General features: G+C 39.0%; 1 protein-coding gene across 1 annotated transcript in view; it reads right to left on the reverse strand.

The window, feature by feature from the left end:
• Positions 1–812: 812 nt before the first annotated feature.
• Positions 813–27,936, reverse strand: part of gab2 (GRB2-associated binding protein 2) — an 86,507-nt gene continuing 59,383 nt past the window's right edge. The window contains exons 3-10 of the mRNA XM_079392355.1: positions 23,308–23,539; positions 20,476–21,050; positions 17,769–17,866; positions 16,814–17,099; positions 16,563–16,653; positions 10,306–10,405; positions 10,002–10,124; positions 813–4,751 (exon numbers count right to left, since the gene is read on the reverse strand). Coding sequence (XP_079248481.1) covers positions 4,608–4,751; positions 10,002–10,124; positions 10,306–10,405; positions 16,563–16,653; positions 16,814–17,099; positions 17,769–17,866; positions 20,476–21,050; positions 23,308–23,539 — 1,649 coding nt within the window. The 3' untranslated portion in view covers positions 813–4,607. The remainder of the gene's footprint in view (positions 4,752–10,001; positions 10,125–10,305; positions 10,406–16,562; positions 16,654–16,813; positions 17,100–17,768; positions 17,867–20,475; positions 21,051–23,307; positions 23,540–27,936) is intronic.

The raw sequence follows: 27,936 nt of genomic DNA on the forward strand, positions 1-27,936 counted from the left end.
CAGCAGTATTTCCTAAATATCTGTGGATGTATTGGCAGTAGCAAGTCTCTGTACTCGCTCTGCTGCAGCAGCAGCGTAGCAAATCTATTCCGCCAAGACCAAACACATTAGCATGCATATTAGCATGCTACCTCTCTTAGAGTTGTCTTGACAGAAATGGGATAGTTTCTTGACTTAACTTGAAAGTGTTGCACCGTGTTGACCGTTGGCTCTGGTAATCACTAATCAGCACTTCTGACGTGTAAAAGCTTTGAGTTATGGTCAAGTAAACTAGGTCTGTCACTGGCTTCGTTCACACAGTGGACCATGTGTTTTAGATCTGATCTTTAGGACTGGCTGTTTGTGCTGTTATCAGTCAAGTGATGAAATTGGATCTGTTTGTTGAGAGAGTGTAGTCCAGTATCTACATCAGTTGCCATAGTAATGACAAAGACATCAGTATGGTCTCATGCTGCCTTAGCGTCTTTTCAGAATGATTGTATTGACGTGATAAGAGCAATGATGTAACAGTAGAAACTCTAGATTTTCTTCCAACCACATCTTTCCAAGCTAACAGATATTGATCATAAGTTGTATTAGTCTGTACGCTTTAGCCAGTCTCGTTTTGTGTACTGTTGATGAAAAAAACCAATAAGATTTACCAGAAAATGCTTGTCACTTTTTCAAGTTTCTAAGAAACATAGGCTATACGGATAGCCTAGATTTTAAAAGAGAATTAATTAACTGTAACTGTTTAAGTAAATGGGTTTGCATTTTTTGCTGTTGAATTTCATAGAACATCACAACAAAGGACAGACATCTCAAATGTACCACATTTGACCATTTTACTGGCTTTGCTTGGCATACTGCTTCACAAAATCAGCACACATAGCATAAATTAATGTTAGTAGAGCCACAAGTTCATTCTTTGTACATCTTTCGTCCACCTGCAAAACACATAATAAATTAATAAATTAATTCACAAGCGACCAAGAAATGAACAGAAATGCTTTACAGAAATTCCACTCGATTAATGACATTTGTCAAAGTAGCTTTTCTCATCTGCCCCGCTTTGACCTCTTAACAAACTACAGCATAAATTCTACTACAGCTCACACACAAGTATTATATTCATTTACTAGTATTCTCCCATAACAATACATTACATATTTTCAGAATAGAAAAAGACATAAACCAATTTTAGCCTGTAAGTTCACTTAAACATTAATGAACCGGTAAGGCCAATGCCAGTGTCACTAAATGTCCCACAAAGTTTAACATCATAAAATAATGGCAGTCTTGTAAAGCACATTTTTAAATAATCCACTGAACACATGAAATGATTTGGATCTAACAGACAATCTATGCAAGGTTTATTTAACAAGTCCAGACTACTTACAACCTCATATGTAAAGTTTAAACTAACTTAATACAAAATGGTTTTGGAAAATGAAATGATGAGTTCAAAGGCAAATAAAATATCTCCCATACTGCTAGAAATGGAGTATTTGGAGGTCCCAGCCCGCCATAAAATACTGAGTGAAATGTCAAACTCTACAGTCTTCTTTATTAAAAATTAATAATGGGCTATTTTGATTTCAAAATGAATATGGTGCCTTTTTACCACTAAACTTGAGCAAGCACATGTTTATAGAACTCTCCACAGCTGATCCATTGTTTACCATAAAAAAAATACTACATTTAACAGTAAAGTGTTGAATTTCTGTGCACCTTCATTATGCTCCACGTCCAACATTGTTCAGAAAACAGCTAGTCCAGCCCATGAAACGTGCAAGGTGTCTATCACAAAAACAACATGTCCCGTGTAAGTCCTTCCGCTAATCTCAACAGGCATAAAGCACGGCTGATTTACAGCTACAGTTGCTCGCACTAACCAGCCAGTTTGCTGAAACTAGGAACAGTTTATATTTGGGGCGCCTTTTGCTGTAATAACTCCGTAAAGTAATTCAAACTGCTCTGAGAGCAAAGTATAACATTTAAAATGCTGATAAATGTGAGCGATTTTAACCGTCTTATACATTCCCTCTGACAAAACCACATTAAGAACATTAACAAACAGTATGTTTTTATTAGTATATGAATAGATAATTTGTTATTTTTGAATATGTAAGTTTGCTATTCTTTAATGCCAGCCAGGGAAGCAACATGTTTAGGGAAAAGGAGTCACAGTATCCCTATTCAGACTGCATGCAAAGTAAAGGACTGCCCACTGAATACTTTGAAGTGCATCTCTGTCAAGCTAAAAGGAGAAGGTCTGTTAGTTAGTAAACACTGCCATATTAAAAGTCCTTAGTTTGGGGGGGGGGGGGGGGGGGGGGGGGGGTGTCTGGTACCATTCTGGAACCTTTAAGGAATAGTTCACCCCAAAAGAAACAAAAAACATTGACATTTACTCATCCTTATGCTGTCAACTTTAACCTAATTTCTTATGTGGAACTAAAGGTCCATTCACACCAAGAATGATAACTAAAGAAAACTATTATGATAACTACACACTAACGCACAATAAAGTTATTTTTATTAGTGCATGCTCCAATAATGCCATCAATGCCATTTAAATACTCGCAATCTTTAAAGTTGGGTGGATTTCGACTTGCTATCAAAGTTTTTACAGTTCATTAGCTATGTTATTCCAACAATATACTTTTTCAGTGCTGTTATCATTACAGTTGTGGTGTAGACTTTGATTCGCATTGTTTCTCATTATTCTCATTGATTTATAACAATTATTAAAAGTTACAGTTATCGTCCTTGATGTGAAAGGGCCCTAAGGCTGTCAGAATATCAGATTTTTACAACACAATTATGGTGATATTTTAATGTCTTTTCTATTTTTTGGCCAAGGAATCACTCAAAATAGTGTAGGGAGGTAGAGAGACAGTGTACAAAAATAAATAAATAAAAAACTGACTGTTGATCGCCTCTAGACTTGGGGTGTCTAACAAAAAAACATCCTCATGGGTGACAACCAATGTTTGGGAGCGTTCACACAGAACACGTTTTTCCGTTCTATTATTTGTGTATGTAAACGCGGTAGATGGAAGTATATGACCGTTGCACTCGCGTCTTGTGTCTTTAGCAGCGTCTCGCACATAAGCGCTGTGTTTTTAAGACGCTGTGTCAAGTTAAAAGATATTCAGCTTTTACACACAGCAATGCTCATCAATGTCAGTTCCAAAACAGTGGACCAATCAGAAGACCCTGGAGGCGGGGGAAGCGTTGCAAGCTTTTGTTTACATTAGCAAGTGGCATGGCAACTGTTATTGCATCATGTCTCAAAACCCTCGCATTCTGTGATGTGCTGTTTTTAAAACCATTCCTGAACACTGCGTCTCATTTTTTAGACGTGAAGACACATTCTGTTTGAACGGCCCCTTAAGGTGCAATGTATGTGGAGTAGTAACATGCATATTTTATTTTTATTAATACTAGTATATTAAGACACCCGTATGTGGAACAACAAAGGTCTTATATAGCAGAATATCCAACCTGCTTTAAAAAAGAAAATATCTACTTCCAATGAATGAAAAAGAGCCACTTGGTCATTTTGCTAAATATCTCCTTTTGCGTTACATACAAGTAAAATAAACATAATTAGAGTGAAATGACAAGTTTAATTTTTGTGTGAACCTTTTTTAAAAGATCAACTTTGTCGTTGCGTGTGAGCTTTGCATTTACAATGCATCATTTAAGCGCTCCGTACACAGACCACCTCCTGAGATGATCTGAGTTTAGTTTACTTTAAAAAGGGCTGGGTTTGCATTCACATATAAGCCAATATAAACTGTCAGACCATGTGTGAAAACACCCAATTTTTTAAATGTAAAAGCTACAAGGATCTCTCTTTTAAACTTTTTCTGCATTTCTTGACTCAAAAAATTGGAAAAAAGTGACCTTCTCTGTTCCGCTGAATTAACAGGCAAACTGCAATTCAAATTGGCAGCCAGACCACCGTGACTTCAGATTATCTTCTGTTTGAAGTGCTGTTCTGCCCCTTATAACACAGTTAAAGGTGAGGTGTGTAATTTCTGTGCAACTAGTGCTACTAAACAGATAAAAATGTTGAGTTTCAAACAGGTTTCACTCCCCCTGTATGCCATTGGTCAGACAGCCCCGCCCCAAACTAATGGCATTGGTTGAGCCAGTCTTGCTATGTCAGGATGTTCAAACAAACAGAGCACTGTTTTGATAGAGTCACAGTGTTTAAACTTTCCTGGGGGAATCAGACGACAAATAGATTTCTAGCTGTCTCTGAATTTTCAGATGTGATAAGTATTTTAACATTCTAAAAAAATTGCACACGTCACCTATAACTAGATTTAAATATTCACTGCTTATCGTTCTTCGCTCACACTCAGAGAGAGAGAGCAAGTAGCTAAAGTTTGGTTGCACTGCACTTTGAAAAGTTAAACATGTCTAACATGCATGGCAAGACAGTCTAAGCAGTTCAGTGGAGTTTTTTGTCCTCAAAAGACCAAACAAACTAGATCTATGGCTTTAGTTGGTGTATCATTCGCTATTTTGTCACAGGTAAATCAGTTTGTATCACGGTATAACAGTATAAGAGCATTTCGAGTGACACAATCAGTGTGCACATTTGAAAATCATCAGGACTTGATGCCTTTAGCTGGCTCGCTTGACTGTCGCACATCTGTCCACTCCTGCATGGTGTTCTGAAGGGCCTGTGTCTTCTCTTTGTCCACTTGGACATAGTCCACTTTTTCATCTGAGGTCACTGAAGAGGTGGACGGCTATAGCAAAGAAAAAAGGTATAGAAAATTAAATATATTCAACCAAACAACTCAAAGTGCAAAGATTCACACAAAATTATTTTATTTTACAACCCGAATTCCGGAAATGTTGAGATGTTTTTTTAAATTTGAATAAAATTAAAACTAAAAGAATTTCAAATCACACGAGCCGATATTTTATTCAAAGTAGAACATAGATAACATAACAAATCTTTAAACTGAGAAATTTACAATTTTATGCACAAAATGAGCTCATATAAAAATTGATGCCTGCTACAGGTCTCAAAATAGTTGGGACAGGGGCATGTTTACCATGGTGTAGCATCTTCTCTACTTTTCAAAACAGTTTGAAGAAGTCTGGGCATCGAGGAAATGAGTTTGTGGATTTTTGGTGTTGGAATTTGGTTCCATTCTTCCCTGATATAGGTTTCCAGCTGCTGAAGAGTTTGTGGTCATCTTTGACAAATGTTTTGTTTAATGATGTGCCAAATGTTCTCTATAGGTGAAAGATCTGGACTGCAGGCAGTCCAATTATGCACCCGGACTCTTCTACCACGAAGCCATGCAGTTGTAATAGCTGCAGTATGTGGTTTTGCATTGTCCTGCTGAAATGCATGTCATCTGGAGGGGAGCATATGTTGCTTTCAGCATTCATAGTGCCTTCCAAAACATGCAAGCTGTCCATACCGTATGCACTTATGCACCCCCATACTTGGCTTTTGAACTGAACGCTGATAACACGCTGGAAGGTCTCCCTCCTCTTTAGCCCGGAGGACACGGAGTCCGTGATTTCCAACAAGAATGTCAAATTTGGACTCGTCTGACCATAGAACACTTTTCCACTTTGAAACAGTCCATTTTAAATGAGCCTTGGCCCACAGGATACGACAGCGCTTCTGGACCATGTTCACACATGGCTTCCTTTTTGCATGATAGAGCTTTAGTTGGCATCTGCAGATGGCATGGCGGATTGTGTTTACCGACAGTGGTTTCTGGAAGTATTCCTGGGCCCATTTAGTTATGTCAATGACAAAATCATGCCGATGAGTGATGCAGTGTCGTCTGAGGGCCCAAAGACCACAGGCATCCAACTAAAGTCTTCAACCTTGTCCCTTACGCACAGAGATCCAGTTTTTCTGAATCTTTTGATGATGTTATGCACTGTAGATGATGAGATTTGCAAAGCCTTTGCAATTTGACGTTGAGGAACATGGTTTTTAAAAGTAATACACAATCTTTTTACACACTCTTCCACAGATTGGAGAGCCTTTGCCCATCTTTCCTTCTGAGAGACTCTGCCTCTCTAAGATATCCCTTTTATAGCTAATCATGTTACAGACCTGATTAGTGTTGTCACGGTACCAAAATTTCTGTAATCGGTACCGATACCAGTGAAAATCCACGGTTCTCGGTACCAATTTCGGTACCAAAGAAAACCACAAAAACATGCTAATTAAAAAACCATACTCTGTTACTGTCGTAACCTCGGTTCCCTGAGATACGGAACGAGTACTTCCCATATGCATCTTTATCAAGACGCATATGGGAAAAAGCCTTTTTTCTCCTGAGCTAAAGCCTTATTCAATCACACAGTGAAACTGCACGACTATTGGTTCGTGCAGTGTGTAAAAAACGAACCAATGGGTCGGCAGCGGAGCTGCACGAGCCTATGGCGATGAAGCCCGCCAGAGCCTGCCAGAATGGGCAGACCCATCTGGCTATATAAGATTCGCCATAGGATCCTCAGGTTACTTCGACTGAAGTGACGACTGAGTCGTGCAGCTACCTAGCATGGCAAAATACGCAGTACTCGTTCCGTATCTCAGGCAACCGAGGTTACGACAGTAACTGAGTACGTTCCCTGTCGATACTCCACTCGTACTGCATCTTGATGAAGACGCATATGGGAACTCAATTCAATCACGCCATGCTATGGAACAGGAAGGACAGCATAATATACCTCCATAAGCATTCAATTGCCCATAGGGAAGCACAATAGTATACTCCAGGGCTAAAACGGGCTAAACTCATAGAGGTTACGCCCGGCCTGGGTGATCGTTCCATATGACTCTTACATATTCGGTACCAATCAGAGAGCTTGAGCGCTCTCCGTCAAAATTGTTCCCATAACGCAGTATATGTGCGGCCATCTAAGCAGAGAGGACCCTGGCCTGTAAGGCCGGTACGTCCAGGTTATAAAACCTAGAAAAAGTGGACGGCGAGGCCCAGCCGGCCGCCGCACAAATCTCTGTATTAGACACACCGCTGGACCACGTCCACGACTAGGTGATGCCTCTGGTGGAATGGGCTCGTACTCCAATGGGGCATTGCAGGCCCAAGGAAGAGTACGCCAGCGTAACAGCATGCCCTTTGGCGCAGTTACCGAAGCTAACAAAGAGCTGTTCCATCCGTCTAAAAGAGGCGGAATGCTCAAAGTAGATCCTCAAAGCTCTATCAGGGCAGAGCAAGGATAACTCCTGGTCTTCTTCAGAAGCAGGAAGCGCGGAGAGCGTGATGACCTGAGCTCTGAATGGAGTGGAAAGTACCTTGGGTACATAACCACGTCTTGTTTTCAGGACAAACTTGGAGTCGTTGGGCCTGAATTCCTTCAGGGCCCTCAACACAGTGGGGAAATCCCATGTAGGGATGGTGAAGGGCCGAGGCGGATTCAGCCTCTTGGCTCCCCTCAGAAAGCGGACAACTGAGTTGTTCCTGCCCACCGATTGGTGTGCTATAGGGGCATGGAAGGCTGCTATAGCTGCTACGAACACCTTGAGTATGGAAGGGGAACCTCCCTTATCCAGCAGCTCCTGCCGGAAGGACAGAACCACCGATAACTCAGAGGTAGACGGGTTTTCACTGCGGTCTAGGCACCAGGTGGAGAAAACAGACCCCTTAAGGGCATAGAGGCGTCTTGTAGATGGGGCTCTGGCCTCAGAAATGGTGTTTAACACTCGCTCTGGGAGGCTGGTAGGCTCCCGTCGAGCGGCCAAAGGTGAAGAGCCCACAGCTCGGGTCGAGGGTGCCATATTGTCCCGTTCGCTTGAGAGAGGAGATCCCGTCTCAGGGGCACGGGCCAGGGGGCTGCTGTCAACAGCTGAGTCAGCTCTGACAACCAAGGTTGGTTTTCCCAAAGGGGGGGCCACCAAGAGAACCTTGTGTCCTTGTTCCCTGCTTCGCCTGATGACCTGTCGGATCAGGGCGATCGGGGGGAATGCATAAAGGAGGAGGTTGGGCCAATCATGGCCTGACCTTCGAATAATATCTACTTCGGCCCTGCCAAAGATCTTCCAAATCATCTGAACCGTCTGCGGATGGAGCATCCACACCTCTGAGGGGACATTGCTCCGAGATAACATATCCGCTCCCTGGTTCAATTTGCCCGGTAAGTGTGATGCTCTCAGCGAGCGCAGGTTGTGCTAAGCCCACTCCAGAAGGCGCTCTACCAGAATGAAGAGGCGCTTCGAGGAGAGACCTCCTTGGTGATTTATATAGGACACCACGGACATGTTGTCTGAGCAGATCAGCACATGGTGTCCTATTAGGTCTGGCAGGAAGAATTGGCAGGCTCGACATACTGCTAGCATCTCCAAGCAGTCGATGTGGAAGCCTTTCTCCGCTTTCGACCAATGGCCGAAAGTCGGTTTGCCTTCGCACAGCGCCCCCCAACCTGTGTTGGAGGCATCTGTCGTGACAACCTTCCTGCTGCAGACCATTCCCATGACCACGCCCTTCTCCATCAAGCGGGGGTTCTTCCAGGGGGCCAAGGCTGTTGGTTCGTTTTTTACACACTGCACGAACCAATAGTCGTGCAGTTTGAATAAGGCTTCAGTTCATAAGAAAAAAGGATTTTTCCCATATGCGTTTTTATCCAGACACAGTACGAGTGGAGTATCAACAGGGAACACACTATTTTTAATAATAAAGTCAAAAAGAAAATTGACAAAAATCAATGCCATTCTTTATACTTCTTTAAAACTGTATTTCAAGTTTTTCCGCAAGAAATAAAAGTATCAAAAACAGTAAACAAGTTTCACCCAAATTTAATTTGTCTTTTAATTAATGAAATTAAATTAAACACATTTAATTTTTTGGTAAATAAAGGGGATTTACTATTAAAATTAAAACATGGAAGAAATGTTGTGAGATTATTTCTTAAAAATAAAGTTTTATTAGTTTCATTCAACAGTAGTAGTAGTATCACATACATTCTACTAAATAATAGTAATATATTTCTGGCACAATGTCTTTTTAACTAAAACAAACTTTTATTTTGACGGGTTGCCGTGAATACCTTTAAATTGACAATGGTTTTACTCAAATGAAACGGTAAAATGCTCGTGAAGTGACTCTCAGAACAGTTCTGGAGATCTTTTTTATGTATTTATGTCCTCATTGAGACCACCGAAAGCGTCAGGCGCGCTTCAGTGTTAGCTCCAACCCTAATCGAACACACCTGAACAAGCTAATCAAGGTCTTCAGAATTACTAGGGCTACAGGCAGGTGAGGTTTTTTTCAGGGTTGGAGCTAAACTCTGCAGGACAGCAGCACACCAAGACCGACGTTGCACCGCACATCTCTGCCATTCATTCATTCACACAGAGACACAGAATATGCAGGATTCATTTTTGAATCGACTTTTGTGGCTTAATATTTACAGATACTAGTCCATATAGCAATTTGATTTAAGTGTAATGACCTACTTTTGATTAATTAATCTAAACTTGCAGTTAAACTGTAAATTCTGTTTTATAACTGGATTCCGAGATTTCGTCCGCGTTTTCTGCATCGCGGAAATCACAGGGCTGTACGGGTCAAGAACCGGGTTGACCGGTACTTGAAAAAACTTGGTACCATGACGTTTTCATTTTTTTAGTACCGACTTGGTATCGAAGTACCTGGTCTTTTGATAACACTAGACCTGATGTCAATTAACTTAATTAGTTGCTAGATATTCTCCCAGCTGAATCTTTTCTAAATTTCTTGCTTTTTCAGTCCTTTGTTGCCCCCGTGCCAACTTTTTTGAGACCTGTTGCAGGCATCAAATTTGAAATGAGCTCATTTAGTGGATAAAAGTTGTTCTATTGTGAATAAAATATTGTCTCATGTGATTTGAAAGTCTTTTAGTTTTCTTTTTATTCAAATTAAAAAAATTGTCTTGTATACTTTTGTTTGTCTTAGAATAAGGGTTTAATTTTGAGAATTTGATGATAAGCTTTTCATTTGCTTGATATAATCTGCTAGACATACCTTTCTGTGTGGACCAGGGGAACCAGGTTGAAAGTCCAGGGCCAAATAGTCCACATTACCACAATTCCTGGGTGCAGGACTGCTGGTACCACTCATCGCTGGGGAGGTAGACACTGGGTTTTGCTGCACAAAAATAAACATGTTTTTGAGAAACAGCTGACTGAAACAAAAACAAATCTCAAAGAATGTTATTTGTATTGAAAGGTAGTCTGTAGCTGAGGAACTTGGTAACTAGCTACAAGGTTGTGGTGCTATTCCCAAAGCACATTCAAGCCTTTTCATCACATTCTGAAACTCGACTCACCATTGCCACATAATTTTCCTCACTGTCTGCAGAATCAGTACTGGTGATGCTCTGGGTCGAAATGGGCCGACAGGGCTGCGACGAGATGGAGTTCACAGGCCTGTAAAGAAAAAAAAAAAAACACTGAACATAATATATATAACTAGTCTTAGTCAAAACTTGTTTTCTAAACATTGCGGAGTCTGAAGTCTAAATCCGATTGGCTGACTGCTACAGGATTTCCGGGAACCATGTGTGGTGGTCTTTAACAGTCAGCTAGGAAAGCCATGTTCAGACTAAGACTGCTGGATTTTAAAAGCTTTGTGAAGGAGAACTTTGTAAACTTTTTGAAATTGAGCATTTAGTTGCTCATGGGAAGAAGTGTTAGAAACAAGAGTTTTGTTTGAAGCATTTAGTTGAATATAAGTGTTGAAGTATCTGCATGTACTGTACTTTACCTGACAGCACCAAAACTGACATTGTATTGTATTATTCGGATCAACCAAATTGCTTGTGGACACAAAAAATTGGGGAAACTTATATGGGAGCTTATGACATTGAAATCATCATTCTTTTAAGGTTTGATTATTCATTTTAGATTGATTAACTCTTTCCGCCATGGACATAATATTTTGTCATTTATTTTATTTTTATTATGCAAGTAAAGAATGTGACAATGTTTACATGTACCAAATACAGAACCCCATAGATCAAACATATAAGAGAAGAAAAAACAAAGCAAAACACTAAGTAAAGAAGGTGACAATATTTACATGTGGCAAAATGCAGAAACACAGACAAATAAACATATATACTGATGGCCAACATGACAAGTCCGTACTGCTTAACTCCTGTATTTGCATTCATATGTCTGAGCATACGTGTGTGTGTGTGTGTGTGTGTGTGTGTGTGTGTGCGCGCATGTGTCTGTCATTGTGTCTAGGGTTGGGGAAGGAAGCATACAACTGAAATAGCATCATAATAGATTGATAACAGATACAAGTAGTGTAAAAAATAAATACATAAATAAATAAAATAAAAATAAATAAATAAAGATGAATAATAATAATAATAGTAATAATAAAGACAACAAATGTTATTAGCAACAATAATAACCATAATAATATTAATCATAACGATAATAATAATAATTTTTAATAATAATAATAATGATTTCATCAAAACTGGGAGAGGGTGGAGGACAATGAAGAGGGCAAGTGAAAATAATAATATTAATAATAGTTGTGAAGTCGTGGCCCAATGGTTAGAGAGTCGCACTCGTAATCCAAAGGTTGCGGGTTCGAGTCTCGGGCCAGCAGGGATTGTAGGTGGGGGGGGAGTGAATGTCCTGCACTCTCTCCACCCTCAATACCACGACTGAGGTGCCCTTGAGCAAGGCACCGAACCCCCAACTGCTCCCTGGGCGCCGCAGCATAAATGGCTGCCCACTGCTCCGGGTGTATATTCACGGTGTGTGTGTGTGTTCACTGCTGTGTGTGTGCACGATGGATGGGTTAAATGCAGAGCACGAATTCCGAGTATGGGTAAAAAAATTTTTTTTTAAAAAAATAATAATAATCGGAGGGGGGGGGTGCCTCCGATCCCCCCGTGGCTACGACATATCAGAACTTAACGGCCCAGCCCATGTCACGGGCCAGGGAAGGATGCTGCTGAGCAACAGGGCCCAAAGCAACCCCCCTCCCCCCCATCTCCCCAAACATCAGCCATCCCCGGCCACTACCTACATGCCACACTTATATATTTATTTATTATCTAATTAATTATGTTTTTAATGTGTTTGTCTCAGCTAGTTTGTGATGCATTAAAACAGTGAGACGTGTGGTGCAGCCTAGGCCAGAGACCCAGCCCACCCACACGGCACTCTTACCCTGCATACATATATATATATATATTTTTTTTTTATCATTTTCCCATCGCCTCTTTATATATATATATATATATATATATATATATATATATATATATATATATATATATATATATATATATATATATATATATATCAGGAATCCGTCAGGACCTGGTGCTTTATTATTAGGCATGTGTTGTAGTGCTGTAAGAAGTTCGGGTTGTGTGATGGGTGATTCTAGGCTATTTCTTTGGTGTTCATTCAGTTGTGGCAGATTGATACTGTTAAGAAATGAGTTGATGTCATTTTGATTTGGGTCTTTTTCTGATGAGTATCATTTGCTATAGAAATTGTGAAACATTTGGTTCATTTCTTCCGGTGAGTTGGTAGATTTTCCTTCTGGGTCTTTAATAACTGAAATTGTTGCTTTTTCCTTGTTTCGTTTTATTTGATTTGCCAAGTATTTACCAGATTTATTACTATGATGAAATTCTTCTTGTCTGAGCCTATGAATCAGGAATTGAGTATGTTTATAGATTATTGCATTTAATTTAAATTTATATTCTCTTAATTTATTTTGTGTTTCTTCTTTTGGGTTATTTATATTGATGTCTTGAAGTTGTTTAATTTTCTGCTCCAATTCTGTTTCTTTTTTTCTTCTTTTTTTTGTAAACGGAGTATGAGATTATTTTCCCTCGTAGTACTGCTTTTCCTGTTTCCCACAGAAGAGAGGGAGACAATCCAGGAGTGTCATTCATTTCTAGAAAGAATGCCCACTCTCTTTTAAAATAGTTGTCAAAATCTGGGTCTTTCAAGAGAGATATGTTAAAACGCCATCTGGTAGCAGGTTTATGAGGTTCACTTCTATTCCATTTCAGTGTTACTGGAGCATGGTCGCCAATGACAACTGGATGAGTCTTTGATTCGGAAATGTTTGATATGATAGAATTACTGGTGAGAAAGAAATCAATGCGGGAATATGAGTGGTGAGAAAAACGAGTATTCTTTAGCGTTTGGGTGTTGTAATCGCCAGCCATCGCCAAGACCAAAATCACTCATGAACTGTTTTATGGTTTCTGCAGATTGCCAAATGTGTTTATTTCTTAAACTAGATCTATCTATTGCTGGGTTGAGAACTGTATTAAAATCACCTGCTATTATGACTGGACAATTAGAAAGATTTGAAATAGAGGAAAATAAGTTTTGAAAAAAAGATGGGTCGTCTGTGTTTGGGCCGTATAGATTACCAATTGTAACTGGGCTATTATCGATTGAAATGTTTATAATAATAAAACGTCCCTCGGGGTCTATAACAGTGGTATTATGAATAAATTAGATTTTTTTACTTATTAAAATGCAAACTCCTCTTTGTTTTGAATTATATTGAGCTGAGAGTAAATGGCTGTACTTTGATGATTTAATTTGATCTTGATCTGCGTCTGATAGATGTGTTTCTTACAAAAGGCATATGTCCGCTTGTAGTTTATTTAAATTGTTCAAGACTTTGACCTTCTTTGCATGAGAACCAAGTTCACGAACATTCCAGGTTAGAAAACTGATAGAAGACATGTTATGGAAAGGAAATTAATATTACTGTATGAGTGCCGTGCATGAGTGTATATATTTATGGAGTTATGACTGTGTGTACATGTGTGTGCATAACATGTTAATGTTGTTGTCAGACGAACAAAACTGAAGAAACACAAATGACAGTGTGTATGAAGCAAAACAACAACAACAACAACAACAGCAGCAACAACAACAACAATACAAGGAACATTAAATACTGACATAGTGTGAAACAATGATATTATGTTGGGGGGGGGGGGGGGGGGCGCGAGACCAAGGTGCAACATGAGAGCTAATTTCATGACTTTAAATGTGGTAAACAGAGAGAGAGAGAGAGAGAGAGAGAGGAACTGGGGAGCGAGGTAAAGGTGATCTATTTTTAAATTCATGAACAACAGTTACTTATTCTGAATTGAGAGAAGAGTTCAGAAGAGCCAGGGGGTAATGTCTTTATCACGGTATAACTGTCTATTTATGTAAAGTTTGTCCACAGAGATAGTTGCCTTTTTTCCTTCATTCATCATTTTTTTTCGGATTGGGAAGAGATGTTTTCGACGCTTGAGAATGTCCTTTGGATATTGATCGTTGAGTCTGTAGTTTGTGTCTTTGAGTTGTCTGCCTTGCCTCTGAACCAGTTCTTTTTGTTTATAATGTTCGAATTTTGCAATGATTGGACGTGGGCGATTGCTGTTGTTTTGGAATCTGATCCGATGCACGCGAAAAGTGAATATCCGAAAAGTGATATCCTGTACAGTTTCAGATTAGGGCTGGGTATTGTTCAAAACTCAAAACTATCGATACCGATACCGATACCTTGAGTTCGATACTGGTTCCTGAACGATACTTTTTTCGATACCAGTTTTATGAAATCAGTTTTAATAAGATTACATTATCTCAAAAAACTATTTTTTAATGTTGATATTTAATCAGACTCAAAGCCTCATCTCCTGAGCCACTGCACAAAGGAACAAAATATATCCAACACAATAAATAAATAATTTTAATAAAGTTCAAATTGTTTTCAGTTTACACATCTGTTAGGCTACGTTTACATTAGTGCGTGTTGATTTTAAAACACATCATCACTTCTAGGTTGTTAAAGACTTCAAGAAATTTAAATAAGTGGGTGTTTTATTTTCTTTCACCATATGTTTTATTGTTATTAAATTCTGGTGTAGTATGTCTAATTATTTGAATGCATAAAAACAACTTAGTTTATTTAAATTTATTCTTAAAATAGCCTAATGAAAGGTTTTATTTTTCCTCAGAAATTCTGTGTTCTGTATCTGGTTTTCAAATGAAGACATAAAACATTAATTTAATTTCTTTAAATTATTGAAAATCAAAGTTTATTTATTTTGGCAAACAAAGGGGGTTTACTATTAAAATAAAAAAATGGAATAACTGTTGTGTGATCATTACTAAAAAAAAAATAATAATAAAGTTTTAATAATTTTAATAGTAGCCTAGTAGTAGCAGTATGTACTGTCTGCTGAACAATATTAATTTATTTCTGCCGCAGTGTCTTCCAAGTTAAACCAAACGTTTATTTTGACGGGTTGCCTGGAATACCTTTACAGTTCTGTGTGTATATGACGTTAGTTTTACTCAAATAAAACGGTAAAATGCTCATTAATTGACTCTCACAGCAGTTCTGGAGATGTTGTTCATGTCCTCATTTAGTTAGGCGGCAAATGCTGAAAATCACCGCGAGCGTCACGCGAGCTTCAGTCTGTGTCAAGTAAGCAAAACTGCGCGATATAGAGAGCAAACTGCTCTGTATGTTTTCGAAACGCTCTCGCGGATGTCAAACACTGATCAATCAGCACCGCGTCGCTTCTAGTCGAACACACCTAGTGCTGCAGGATTATTGGCTCACTGACGTTAATGAGATTAACCCCTAGGTATCGAAATTTGGTACCGAACGGCAAGACGTTTTTCGATACTCGGTGGTATCGAGGCAATTCAGTCGGTGCCTAAAAAGTATCGAACTCGATACCCAGCCCTATTTCAGATAGTAATTTGAGCTGTTTTATCATGAAGTCCTTAACTGATTTTTCGGGGTCGTCTGGGGTTTGTTCCGGAATGTCTGTGAAAACTAGATTGCCCCTCATGCTTCGCGAGTCCTTTAAAAAATTATTTTCTTTGGTGAGAGTGTCTATCTGTTCTTGACTGAATTCTAAGCCGTGCCGTAGTTCTTGAATGTCCTTGTGTATTACTTCTATTTTTTGTCATTTATGAGACAACACTTCCCGCCATTGACAGAATTTTTGACAAAAACACGATTTTCTCAGCTTTTTGTTCAAAATGTTGCTTTCCTTTATGAAACTTACCCATATTCAAGCGGTGATAAAAACAGACATACAAACAACAAAATATTCTGGAGGCCATGACTTTTCTTTGAAAATGATGAAAAATGCTGGCAGTGGCCAGCAACTGTTTTTAAAAATGCTAGTGCGGACGAAGTTAAAATTCTGTGAACAAACTGTTTTCATGCAGAATTGTGCGGCAATATTTGCTTTAACTTTTATGCCAGTCTTGATGGAATGACATGGTTGAATAAAACAAACTTTGATTGGTCGCTTTACATGCCAGTCAGACAGTCTCTCCCTATGAAAGTACGCGGTTGTTGGCTATAGAGCAGAGACCTTATGTCTTCAGGCAAAGGTGTGGCTATGCAAGACTACTACATATCTAAATTAAAATAAGGTGTTAACACAATGTTTTTAATCATTTCACTTTCACTTGTGGTTCGTTTTCACTTGTGGTTTTACTTTATTACTGTATTTATGAATAATAGCACTGCAAAATGATGTTCTAAATTGGGAGACCCACTCACGTTGGTCTGATCCAAGACATGGTGATGGGGCTCTTGAAGGGAAGTTCATCAATGATGCCATTGTTCCTTAAGTCAAGAGGTGTTGGTTTTCCTGCAAACCAAGACAAACAATCATCTTGTTTTATGTGTAAAATAATTGTGCAATAGACATTTGTATAATTAATCAATCTGTTCTTCTAATCATTATTGAATTTTCATGTTTTCAACAAAGACAGAAAATACACATGAGAACTTGTGTCAGTGCCACTCACCCGTCCGGTTGGGTTTAAGGTTGCGGTTAATCGGTGGCGGTGTGACGTCACTGTGTCGGCCGGGTCGGAGACATAGTGATGCTGTACTGCTCTTCCTTGCCGGCAACGTTGCTGAAAATCCTGGGAAATCAAAATGGTGAGGACCTGGGCTCATGGGAAGATAATTATTTTTAGGACTGTCAGCCAGGGCAGCACTGAGAGGGGAGGAAGACGAGCCGGGATTCATGGGTACATAGTTATCCTCAGAGCCGGCACTATCGGAGCGGGTCAATGGGGCTTTAGTTCTCTGTAAAAGAAAGAAGAACAATCCAGCTTACACAGTTTCCAGATCAGTGGTGGAAACCACTGTGACACACACCATTTGTTCTTGTGTAGTTTGAATAGACTTGTTATTGTCAGTTTGTGACTCTGTGAGTTATGAGGTCACTGTCAGGAAATGGTGCCAATTGTGTCTTTATGACTTGCTACGGATATAATTAACAGGATACTGAACTTAATCACATTATTTGATTGAAGTGACTCTTAGTCGCATTTAGTGTGTAATGCTAGTAATATTAGATTTAAAAAAAAAAAAATTGTATTTGTAAGTCATTTCAATTACAGTGTAATGGTTACACAGAAATTATTTCAATACAAACTATATTAAACATTGTACTTAAATTTACTAGATGGCACGAAGCACTGACTATAAGTAATATGTTGTGTTGCACTGATATTTGTACATTATTAGATATTTTTGCACTGCCCTTCAACCTTGTAACGGTCTAGCCCAAAACATTTTAGATGTAATATAGTTCCCTCCATGGGTCTATGGTACTTGTGGCCCTGTTACTTTCAGATTGAGGTTGAAAAATATGACGTGACGTCTTGAAAGTTCAGCAGTAACCTTTTCAAAAATAAGGCACAAAGGCACCATTTTCTTGGGAATGACCCTTAGATGTAGAAGCTGCTTTACCAGGTATGAGCTGAAGCCATCATTTACAGACTCCACTGACTGACCAGAATTGTTGAAATAGACTGGCCTTTGGTGACTGCTGGTTTCAAAAGAGGATCCTAAAACACATGAGCAAGTACAAAAAATCCATTTAAAAACAAGTCCACCAAAGTAAGGAGTTCAGGGAAAATGTTTACCTCAAGCCTGGGTCACAATCAAAGGAAAAGTCAAAAGACACATGAGCTGTTCATTCTGTACAAATCAGACCGGATTTGTAAGTGATGCAGCATTCAATTCTTTAACACTTTCACACAAATGTGGCCATTTTTCCACATTGCCTCTCTGGAAGAATGGCTACCGAGCACAGGTGTGGAAATCAGGCGAGGATGGTCAAAAGGTCACTTCCTGTTCCTGCAGACACACTAGTCTGGCCTTGCTGAGCCCAAACCACTAGGAAATCACTGAATTGTGTCTGCTGTTTTTTTTTTTTTTACTGCTTATCAGGCCGGAACAAGCCATTCTGGGGCTGCCTGCATGGCTTGAATTTCATTAGCCTCCTAGCAGAGCAGAGTAAACCTTGACCAGATTGCCTCTTGGTTTCAAATCGGACGTATACATTCAGAACAGAAACAGAACGAAAGATAGTGAAAGGGTAAAAAAAACAAAACAATATTGAGCTGAAAGCCTAAATTGGCTGCCTGATAAGTGTAGAGAGGTAAATCAATTGGTAATAACACTGATATACAGTCGTGTAATGAGTTCATAAAGCTCAAGGAGCATTGGAGAAGATTAAAGATGAGAGAAGACACCAGATGAGATCAAGTGGAGAGACAAAATAAGATGAGAGAAAATGAGTGAAGATCAGACTTTAAAGGGGTCATCGGATGCAAAATTCACTTTACAAGTTGTTTGAACATAAATGTGTGTTGAAAGTGTGTGTACACATCCATCCTATAATGATAAAAATCCACCCAGTGTTTTTTTTTCCCCTTTCTCAAATCAAGCTGTTCTGAGATTCCTGTCAGAATGACGTAGTTCTGTACAGGCCCCTCCCATGATAGTTGATTGACAGGGCCGTCTTACCTTAGTCCCGCCCTGAGTGAGCTGTCATCAGTTTGCCATTGTGTTGACTCCGGTGCAGGGGAAGACAAGATGTCTCCGATTAAGCGATTGAGGTGTTTTGTTGTTTGATGTAATAATGAATATAGCAGTCGTCATTTACTCCCAACATCTGAGCTGCTGAAGATGCAGAGGATTAACGTTACTTTCGTTTTTAAGGGAATGCGCCGATCCCGATCTGCCTAAATGCGCCTATGTTCGCGCGAATCATTCGTGATCCAGCTTCACCTACAGAAGAAGTGAGTATAAGGGTTTTTTAATGAATCTTTGTAAATCAACTTTCTCTAATAATGTGCTAGTTAGCCAGTTTCGCGGCTGAAGTTTAAAGTCTGTTCGCCACTCCACAGAAGAGAGGGTCAGCAGAGCTCATTAGCATTTAAAGCAACATGGCCTAAAAAACGGCTTGCTAAAAACAGAGCTGCTTTTGACAGGGTAAAAAAGGTGTTTTTTACACTACCATTGAACCAAAGTATGTTATAGACTTTTCATTAAGACCCTAAAGAATCATATTAACTTGTGGAAAATGGGCATCCGATGACCCCATTAAAATAAACAGGCTTGGGCAAATTAGCAAATTAGTTGAGCAAAGAGAAGAGACAAGACAATATGGGAAAAGTAGAGGAGATCAGAACAAAGAGAGATGAGGAGACAAGACTAGGGTGAGACAAGAAAAAAAAGACAAAAGAAGTCTAAAATAATTATTTAAGATGGAAAGACAAGAGGAGACAAGAGTCTCTCTCCACACCTTGTGTCTTTGTTTTTCTTCTCTTATTCTTATGTCCTTTCATTTTGTCTATTTTAAAGTATCGTCTCATGACAAAACAAGATAAGACAAACAGACAAGATGAGAGTAGAGACAAGACAAAACTAGAGAAGATGAGAATGAGAAAAAAAGAGAAAACGAAAGATGGGAGGAAATTTTATAATAGGTGAGACGAAATGAGAGGAGAGACCACAGAGAAAAAACAAGAGACAAGATGTTAAAAGATGACAATAGAAAAGAACAAACAGGAACTGAAGACTAAAATAAAAAGACAAAATGAGAAAAGAGATGTAGATGAAACAAAAAGAGAGGAGAAAAGACGAGACTTCACGAAAACAAAAAAAAAGAGAAGAAAGGAGACTAAAGAGAATGAAACAAGAAGAGAAAAGATTACAACAGACCAGTAGGAGAGACAAAGCAAGAGAAATGGTAGAAAAGACAAGATGAGAAGAGATGAGACGAAAGAAGAACATTATAGAGAAGGAGACAAATTGAGACGAGATGAGAATGAGACAAATGGAGACAAGTTAAACCAGACAAGATGGGAGGAGAGACGAGACAAAACAACAGGAAAGGAGAGACGAGAGGAGAGGAGAAATACAAAATGAGAAGAGATGAGAAAAAAAGGAAAGATGAGATGAGACAAAATAAGAGAAGAATGAGATACAGTAGAATACAAGATTAAAATAAAGAGACAAAATGAGAGGAGAGACCAGAGGAGAACAGACAAGACAAAAAGAAACAGCCAAAATGAGAAAAGATACTAGACAAAATGAGGAAAGGAGAGAAGATGAGACTTTAAGATAAACAGATTAATAAAACTGATCCAGACTGTGAGAGTATTACCTCTGTGAAGCTTGATGTTCTCCACCGCCGGCAGTGTGTTCCTCCTGGGGATTACGGACACTGTGGAGACCTCTCCATTTTGAGCCCCCGCGGACAGCGGGCTGCCCCACCGAGTCTCTGAGCCCTGGCTGGGTTTGGGAGGTCTGGGAGGAGGTGGATTTGTGGAGTCAGCACTGGATGGCATCAGGGCATTGTGGTTCTTATCAAACGTGCGGGGGATCTGGTAGACGGAGCCAGGAATGGTGGGTAAATCATAGTTATCGAGGGCCCGCTGCTCATTGGTTTGGGGGGTTGCTAGAGTGTTATTGGGGGTCTTATAGGTGTAGACATCATCTGAGTCGAGCTCTGATGCCCCTTCAGAGCTGTAACCCCTGGGCAGAACATAGCAAGCATCACGTGAGTCGGTCCGCGAAGGGGGCTGCTGATTTTTGCCAGGTTTGGGAAGGCTGTAGAAACCATGAAGATGGGCACCCATGCCATTCAGACAGTGAGAAAAACCATGAGTGAGTCTCTGAACAGCCGAGTCACTGCCCACCAGAAGACTGCTGCGTGAGGCCTGCGAGAAACTGGCACTCCTTGGGGACCAAAATGACATTAGTTAGTTATTTATGATGAACAGTCAAACATTAGTTTATGAACACTTATTTTCTCACACAGCCATTATTTAAAGAAAGAAATAATGTATGACAGCCAAACTATTATTAGCCTTTGCTATAAATAATACTAATCAGTCTTGCAAATGTTGACACGGCAAACTATATGTACGACCCGCAGGTCAAATCTTTTAATATCAACCACAATATAACGTGTCAAAATTTTATAAATTAATTGAAAATTGAATCTAAAAAAATGTCTATCAGGTCACATGACTTCATTATGTTTATTTGTGGCATCATCTTTGGTTGTTTTTGCATTGTCTTAAATTTACTTACAACTCACACTAGAAATGGAAGGTCAAGTCGAATGCATTGCATTGTGGGATACAGTATTGCATGCAATGTGCTCTGTATAGTGCATATTTTGGCAAATCCAGTGCAGCACAAATGTGCACATTATTCATACTCTTTCCTACATAAAAAGTAAGTATAGAATTCTAATTTGCTAGACAGTGTTACAGTTTCCCCAGGCAGACAGATAAGACGAGGCAGGCAGGAATATCTCAAAACAATAATCTTTTAATACTACTGAATTCGAAAAACGTAACATAACCAATAGCAGACAAACTCAACTGGGGAGAATTCAGGCTTATAAAGGCAGGTCATAATCATACGAAAACAGAAACAGGTGAGGGGCTAATTAACTAATCAGGGAAACTGGGTCAACAGAAGCCATGGAAAAACACAACTAAAACAGAGCAGAATGTTAGAACAAGGGGTCTTTCAAAATTTATATATTATTTTGATTTGTATTACTATTTAAAAAAATTGTATTTGTATTTTTTGTTTTGCATTGTAATTTTAGCTTCAGTAATTTCATGTTTTTGCCTTGTTTCAGAAATATATTTAGCTTATAATTTTAGTAATTGTATTACTTCAACTTTTTTAAATTAGTTACCATTTTTTAGCAACATTTTTAATGATTTTTTTTAGGTTTTCATTCAATATTTATATTTTATTTAATTAAAAAACAAACATTATTTTAATTGATTTAGTAATCAATACCTACACTGGATGCAAGTACACAAAAAACAAAACCATATTTGTGTAATGTTTAGATTTAACAACTGGAGGCAGTGGAGTTCTCTATCTCATATAACAAACACATTGTGTCTGGCTTACAGAGGGTGTTTTTGATGTCTGCTGCACTGTTAGTGCATGATGATGTATAATGAAGAGTGTTTATGACACTCTATATTGGGTAGTGATGATGAATATCATGGGCATTCCCCCAGTATAACTGGCATGCCTGGTACGCATGGGATAAAACAGTTTCTTTATTTTCTGCAGGTTTTAAGTCAAATGATTGAGTGAAGAGACTTAGTTTGGGGGGTGTAATAAATGGTGTATACTTGTATATACAATGTATACTTTACAGTTTAAATAATATAAAAAATATTCATAATTTATTGAAATATATAATTATGTATTGCAATAAACACAATATTAATAATAAACATCCAGCAGACTACTGACACTTGAGGAATCCAGAGGGGTGTTTAGCTGCCATAAAAATAATATAATGCAATATAAAAAATAAGCTAGGATCAGTAATTTATTGATGGTTTTTGTGAGATTTGTGTGCATTTAACACACACTGTATTCTGTCTTTTATACAAACACCACCAAAGCATCAGCTTCCGATCCACTGACATCAGCAACTATTTTCTATCATAATGGTTTATCAATATCCAGCATAAATTTCATTACATGATTTCTGATCTATGCTCGGTTCTCTAGAGATCATACATCAGTACATGACAGCTCTTTATATGAAGAATGATTTGTGTCTGGATGCAGGTATATTAAATAAAGAAGGCACTCTGTATGGATGAATATGTGTGTGAGTGGAAGAGTGTGAGATGGTTGAGGGAGCTTGACAGAAGCATCTCTGAATTATTGGAGGTTTGAGTATTTTTAACAAATATTATTATATATTTAAATATATTATGTTGTTTTGACATTTCACTACCTATACTAACATTGCCTATCCTAAAAGGGTCAAATTATCTGATACTTTATCTGAGACTTATTGACCTTGCTATGCTTTTTTCTACACGTTGCACCACTTGAAATAAAGTGCTTCCAGTACTGAAGACAATATCTAGTTAGTTTTTCGGTCTGTAAGCTATAAAGGGTGTAATATGAGCACATCTCCAGAGAATATGGCTCTTACCGTGCACTCTCACTCTTGCGGCTCATGCACTGATGTAGGAAGAGGTAGTCCTGAGGAGCACTATTAGACAGAGAACTATGGGAGTGGCGTACAGGTATGTCGAATGTGAAAAGCATTGGCTGGCTGGAGTGGGCAGGAACAGATGTTTTACGTTCACCAATCAGCGGAGCCAGAGAGCCACCCAGATCATTAGCCAAGGAGCGGGAAATGTGGGCGGTTGACGATCTCTCATCTATAAGAAGAAACAAGAAAAACAAACCTTTAGGAATTTGAGATACACAAACAATGGAATTTAGACAAGCAGTTTTGCTTTCATTTTAGTGCACCGTGAGTTACCTCATAACCCTTGGGTAAACACTCAACATTGTCACAAAAGCAGCAGGAGATTGATCATCTGAACGTGAGAAGTTCACCATATTTGATTTATTGACCCCAAGCAACATGCTGCTTTTTTGGATCTATAAAGTTCAGTAACATAAGCCACGTTTCATCCATTTTCCCGCAGTGATCAATGAAGTCAAGAAAAAAGTCAGTTGAGGGTTTTGGCCAGTAATAACCATGTATGCATTCCTAAATTCAGTCAGTATAGATGTCGCATCTGTCTTCACGAGGAGTGAAAACACTTAATCGGCATTCACAGAAGACTGCAAGAATCATTATTCTGAGGCTGCAAGTCAAGCCACTTGATTGGTATCTGCTTTTGTACGTCATCGCAGAGCTATGTGAACATCATGGCCTTTGCTTTGGGCTGTTTCTCTGTGACATCCCTGATTTGTACTGTATGGTTTCGCCAAAGAAATATCTCAGGCCTCTGGACTTAAAATAGACCAGGCGGTGAGCCAAAACCAGGAAGTGCATATGACCCTCCTCCTACAACCACTCCAATCTGCCCCTGAGAAGGGCAGAGCGTAAGAGGGGAAAGAGAAAGACGGACAAAGAACGAGAGACAGAATGAGGAGGCAGAGTGGGCGGAAAAGCAGGTCTACTGCACTTGCACTGTAGTACTGCATTCTTTCAGCAATGAGGAGCAAAGCTTCTATCCAGTATCCTGGGAATTGTTGGGCACATTACACACTGAACATTTACTATTGTGCTCTGTTCTAAAACTAAGCTTGTTGCCTACTGCTCACAAAGGCAGCATTCTAACCATGAGTGGTTTGGCACGTTATACATAGGCAGCAACACGACTAACATGCATCAAGCAAAATAAATATCACTCGAAGTACATGAGACTCAACACATGGCTAATTTTTTAATTATCATATCGCTAAGCTAATATGACACTCTATTCACACACAGCGCACACAAATATTGGAATACAAAAGTTTGATGTTACCATGTTGCTAAGTTAACATGATAGCCTTATAGGCTGAAAAATACATACCACAGTAAAATCCCCATTATTTCTGTAGCACTTTATATAGACTGTCGAAGCATCTTTACAGTGATAAACACGAACATAACAGAATCAATTTTGGAGAGGATTGGCACTGAAGTGATGCAACTAACGCTGGGAGGTCGGGTGACAGTACATCTGAATTTCATTCATACTACCCATATTTATATTATATAGAATGTACTTTTTAATGGTCAGGAAATAAGTTCAAATTCAAATGTTGTAGACAGTATGTTATGGATTCACTTCAAAAGTTTGACATTACCATTTTGCCAAGTTAACATGATATTCTAATAAGTACAAAAATACACAGCACAGACAATATTGAGTTCCAAGAGTTTGCTGTTAACATGTTGCTATGTTAATGTAATACTCTAATAAGCTCAAAAATAAACAGCAGATGCAAATATTGAAATATAAGTGTTTGCCAGTAGCATGTTGCTAAGCTAACATGATGCATACAATATAAGCTCAAATAATTCACAGAACACAAAGACATGTTAACGTTCAATTTTGGAACTCAATATTTGTGTGTTCTGTTGTTTTTGTGCTTCGAGTATTAAGTTAATGCGATTCTCTAATAAGCACAAAAACGACACAAATACTGACAAATACACAAATGTTGTACTGCTAATTAATTTCACGTCTGTCTAGATTTTTGTTCATGTTTCGTGTTTTCAGTTTAGGTCTATCTATCTAGTCATGTTTTTTTATGTCATGTATTTTTACTTTGGTTTCAATCATATGTTTCCTGTTTCATGTCATTTGACTTCCTGTTCATATTTGTCTCTCATGCCTTGTTTCAGTGGTATGTTGTCTTATCTCATATTTATCTTCTCTCATTGGTTCAATGCTATTTGTCTTATTAAGCCCTATTCACAGGGGATTATTATCACACGGGACCTCGAGTGATTTAGAAATCACCCCCCCCCCCCCCCCCACATCTGAATTTCGTGTGGCTATGTGGCACATATAACGATATGACCCAGCACTCAAAATACGATCAAAACACTCCTGTTTTGATAGTATTTCTATCACTTTCTGTTAGATTTCTACATGCCTATTATTGTTTTCTTTTTTTTTCTCGCTCCGTTTCATTTCTCTCTCACACCGTTTTTCACGAGTTCATCAAACAACAGCGGTATGTGAATCATTCTTCAATCACGGTGAGTAATGGCTTCTTCTCCTGCTATTGTCGTTTGCACTGTTTGCCACATGTACAGTTTATCTCTCTCTGTCGGCGGCAACGGATTCACATGTGATAAATGCAGGGAAATAGTTAGGCTGACAGAAGCTTTCAGAATTAGAGACACGCATCCAAACTTTAGTTGAGGACAGTAAGAATGTGAGGGCTGTAGATACTGCTTTGGATGCGACTAGCTCAGGGAGTCCTGTACATTGTTCGGTTCCGGTAGAGCCCGTGCAAGAGGATAACTGGGTGACTGTGAGGCGGCCTAGTCGCGGGACAAAACACCACTCTTCCATTCCGATCGAAACATCAAACAGGTTCTCCCCGCTCAATGACGCATCCACTGAGAAACCTGATGAAAGGGCTCTAGTTATTGGCGATTCTATTGTACAGAACGTGAAAATAGTGACACCAGCCACCATAGTCCAGTGTTTACTGGGAGCCAGAACGCCTAACATCATGGCAAATGCTAAACGTAAATTCAGTAAGATTGTTATCCACGTCGTCGCTAATGATGTTCGACTTTGCCAGTCGGAGATCACTAAAAATAATGTTAAAGAGGTGTGTGAACTTGCAAGTACGATGTCAGACACTGTAATATGCTCTGGTCCCCTCCCTGCTTACCGGGGTGATGAGATACATAGAAGACTGTCATCACTCAATGGCTGGATGTCTAAGTGGTGCCTGCAGAATAACATAGGTTTCATAGACAATTTGAAGAATTTTTGGGGCAGACCTGACCTGTTGAAAAGAGATGGTCTTCATCCCTCCTGGGGTGGTGCCGCTCTTCTCTCTAGAAATATGGCACATAGTCTTAGAGTTCCTACTTGACTAACTGGGGCCCAGGTCAGGAAGCAAACAGACTGGATAAACCGACCGTCTGCTAGCCGCCTCACATCACAGAAGTCAGTTAATTCTCAGCACATATAGATTCTTTCACCTAGATATCACACTATAGAGACTGTGTCTGTTCCCCGAACTAGAAAATTCAGAAAACATCCAAACCAAAGTAAGAGTAATTGATGTTCAACAAATAAAAAACAGATATAATACAGATAAACAAATGATAAAGCTTGGCTTATTGAATATTAGATCCCTTTCTACAAAAGCACTTTTTGTAAATGATATGATCACTGACCATAAACTAGATGTGCTTTGTTTGACAGAAACCTGGCTAAAACCAGATGATTACATTACTTTAAACGAGTCTATCCCCCAAGATTACAGTTACAAACATGAACCGCGTCCAAAAGGTAAAGGGGAAGGCGTTGCTACAATTTATATATATATATATTTTCAGTATTTCTCAGAGGTCGGGTTTCAAGTATAATTCGTTTGAAGTAATGATGCTTCATATAACGTTATCCAAAGAAACACGTGTTAATGATAAATCCCCTGTGATGTGTGTACTGGCTACTATATACAGGCCACCAGGGCACCATACAGACTTTATTAAAGAATTTACTGATTTTCTATCTGAGGTAGCGCTGGCTGCAGATAAAGTCCTAATTGCTGGTGATTTTAATATCCATGTTGATAATGAAAGAGATTTGTTTGATCAGCATTTATAGACATTCTAAACTCCATTGGTGTTAAACAACACGTTTCAGGACCTACTCATTGTCGAAATCATACTCTAGATTTAATACTGTCATATGGAATTGATGTCAGTGACATTGAAATATTGCAGCAGAGCGATGATATCTCAGATCATTATCTAGTTTCGTGTATATTCCATATAGCTAAAGCTGTAAAGCCAACTCCTTGTTACAAATATGGTAGAATCATCACTTATACCACAAAAGACTACTTTAGAAATAATCCTCCTGACTTATCTCAATTCCTCAGCATATCCAATAGCTCAGAACAACTTGATGATGTGCCAGAAACTATTGACTCTCACGTTTCTAGCACTTTAGATACGGTTGCTCCTTTACGCTTAAGGAAGATTAAGCAAAAGAGTTCAACACCGTGGTATAATGAGCACAGTCGGGCCCTAAAGAGAGCAGCCCGGAAAATGGAGCGCAGCTGGAGAAAAACAAAA

This window comes from Barbus barbus (genome assembly GCF_936440315.1).
Source record: "Barbus barbus genome assembly, chromosome: 34".
In the NCBI taxonomy this organism is placed as follows: Eukaryota; Metazoa; Chordata; class Actinopteri; order Cypriniformes; family Cyprinidae; genus Barbus; species Barbus barbus.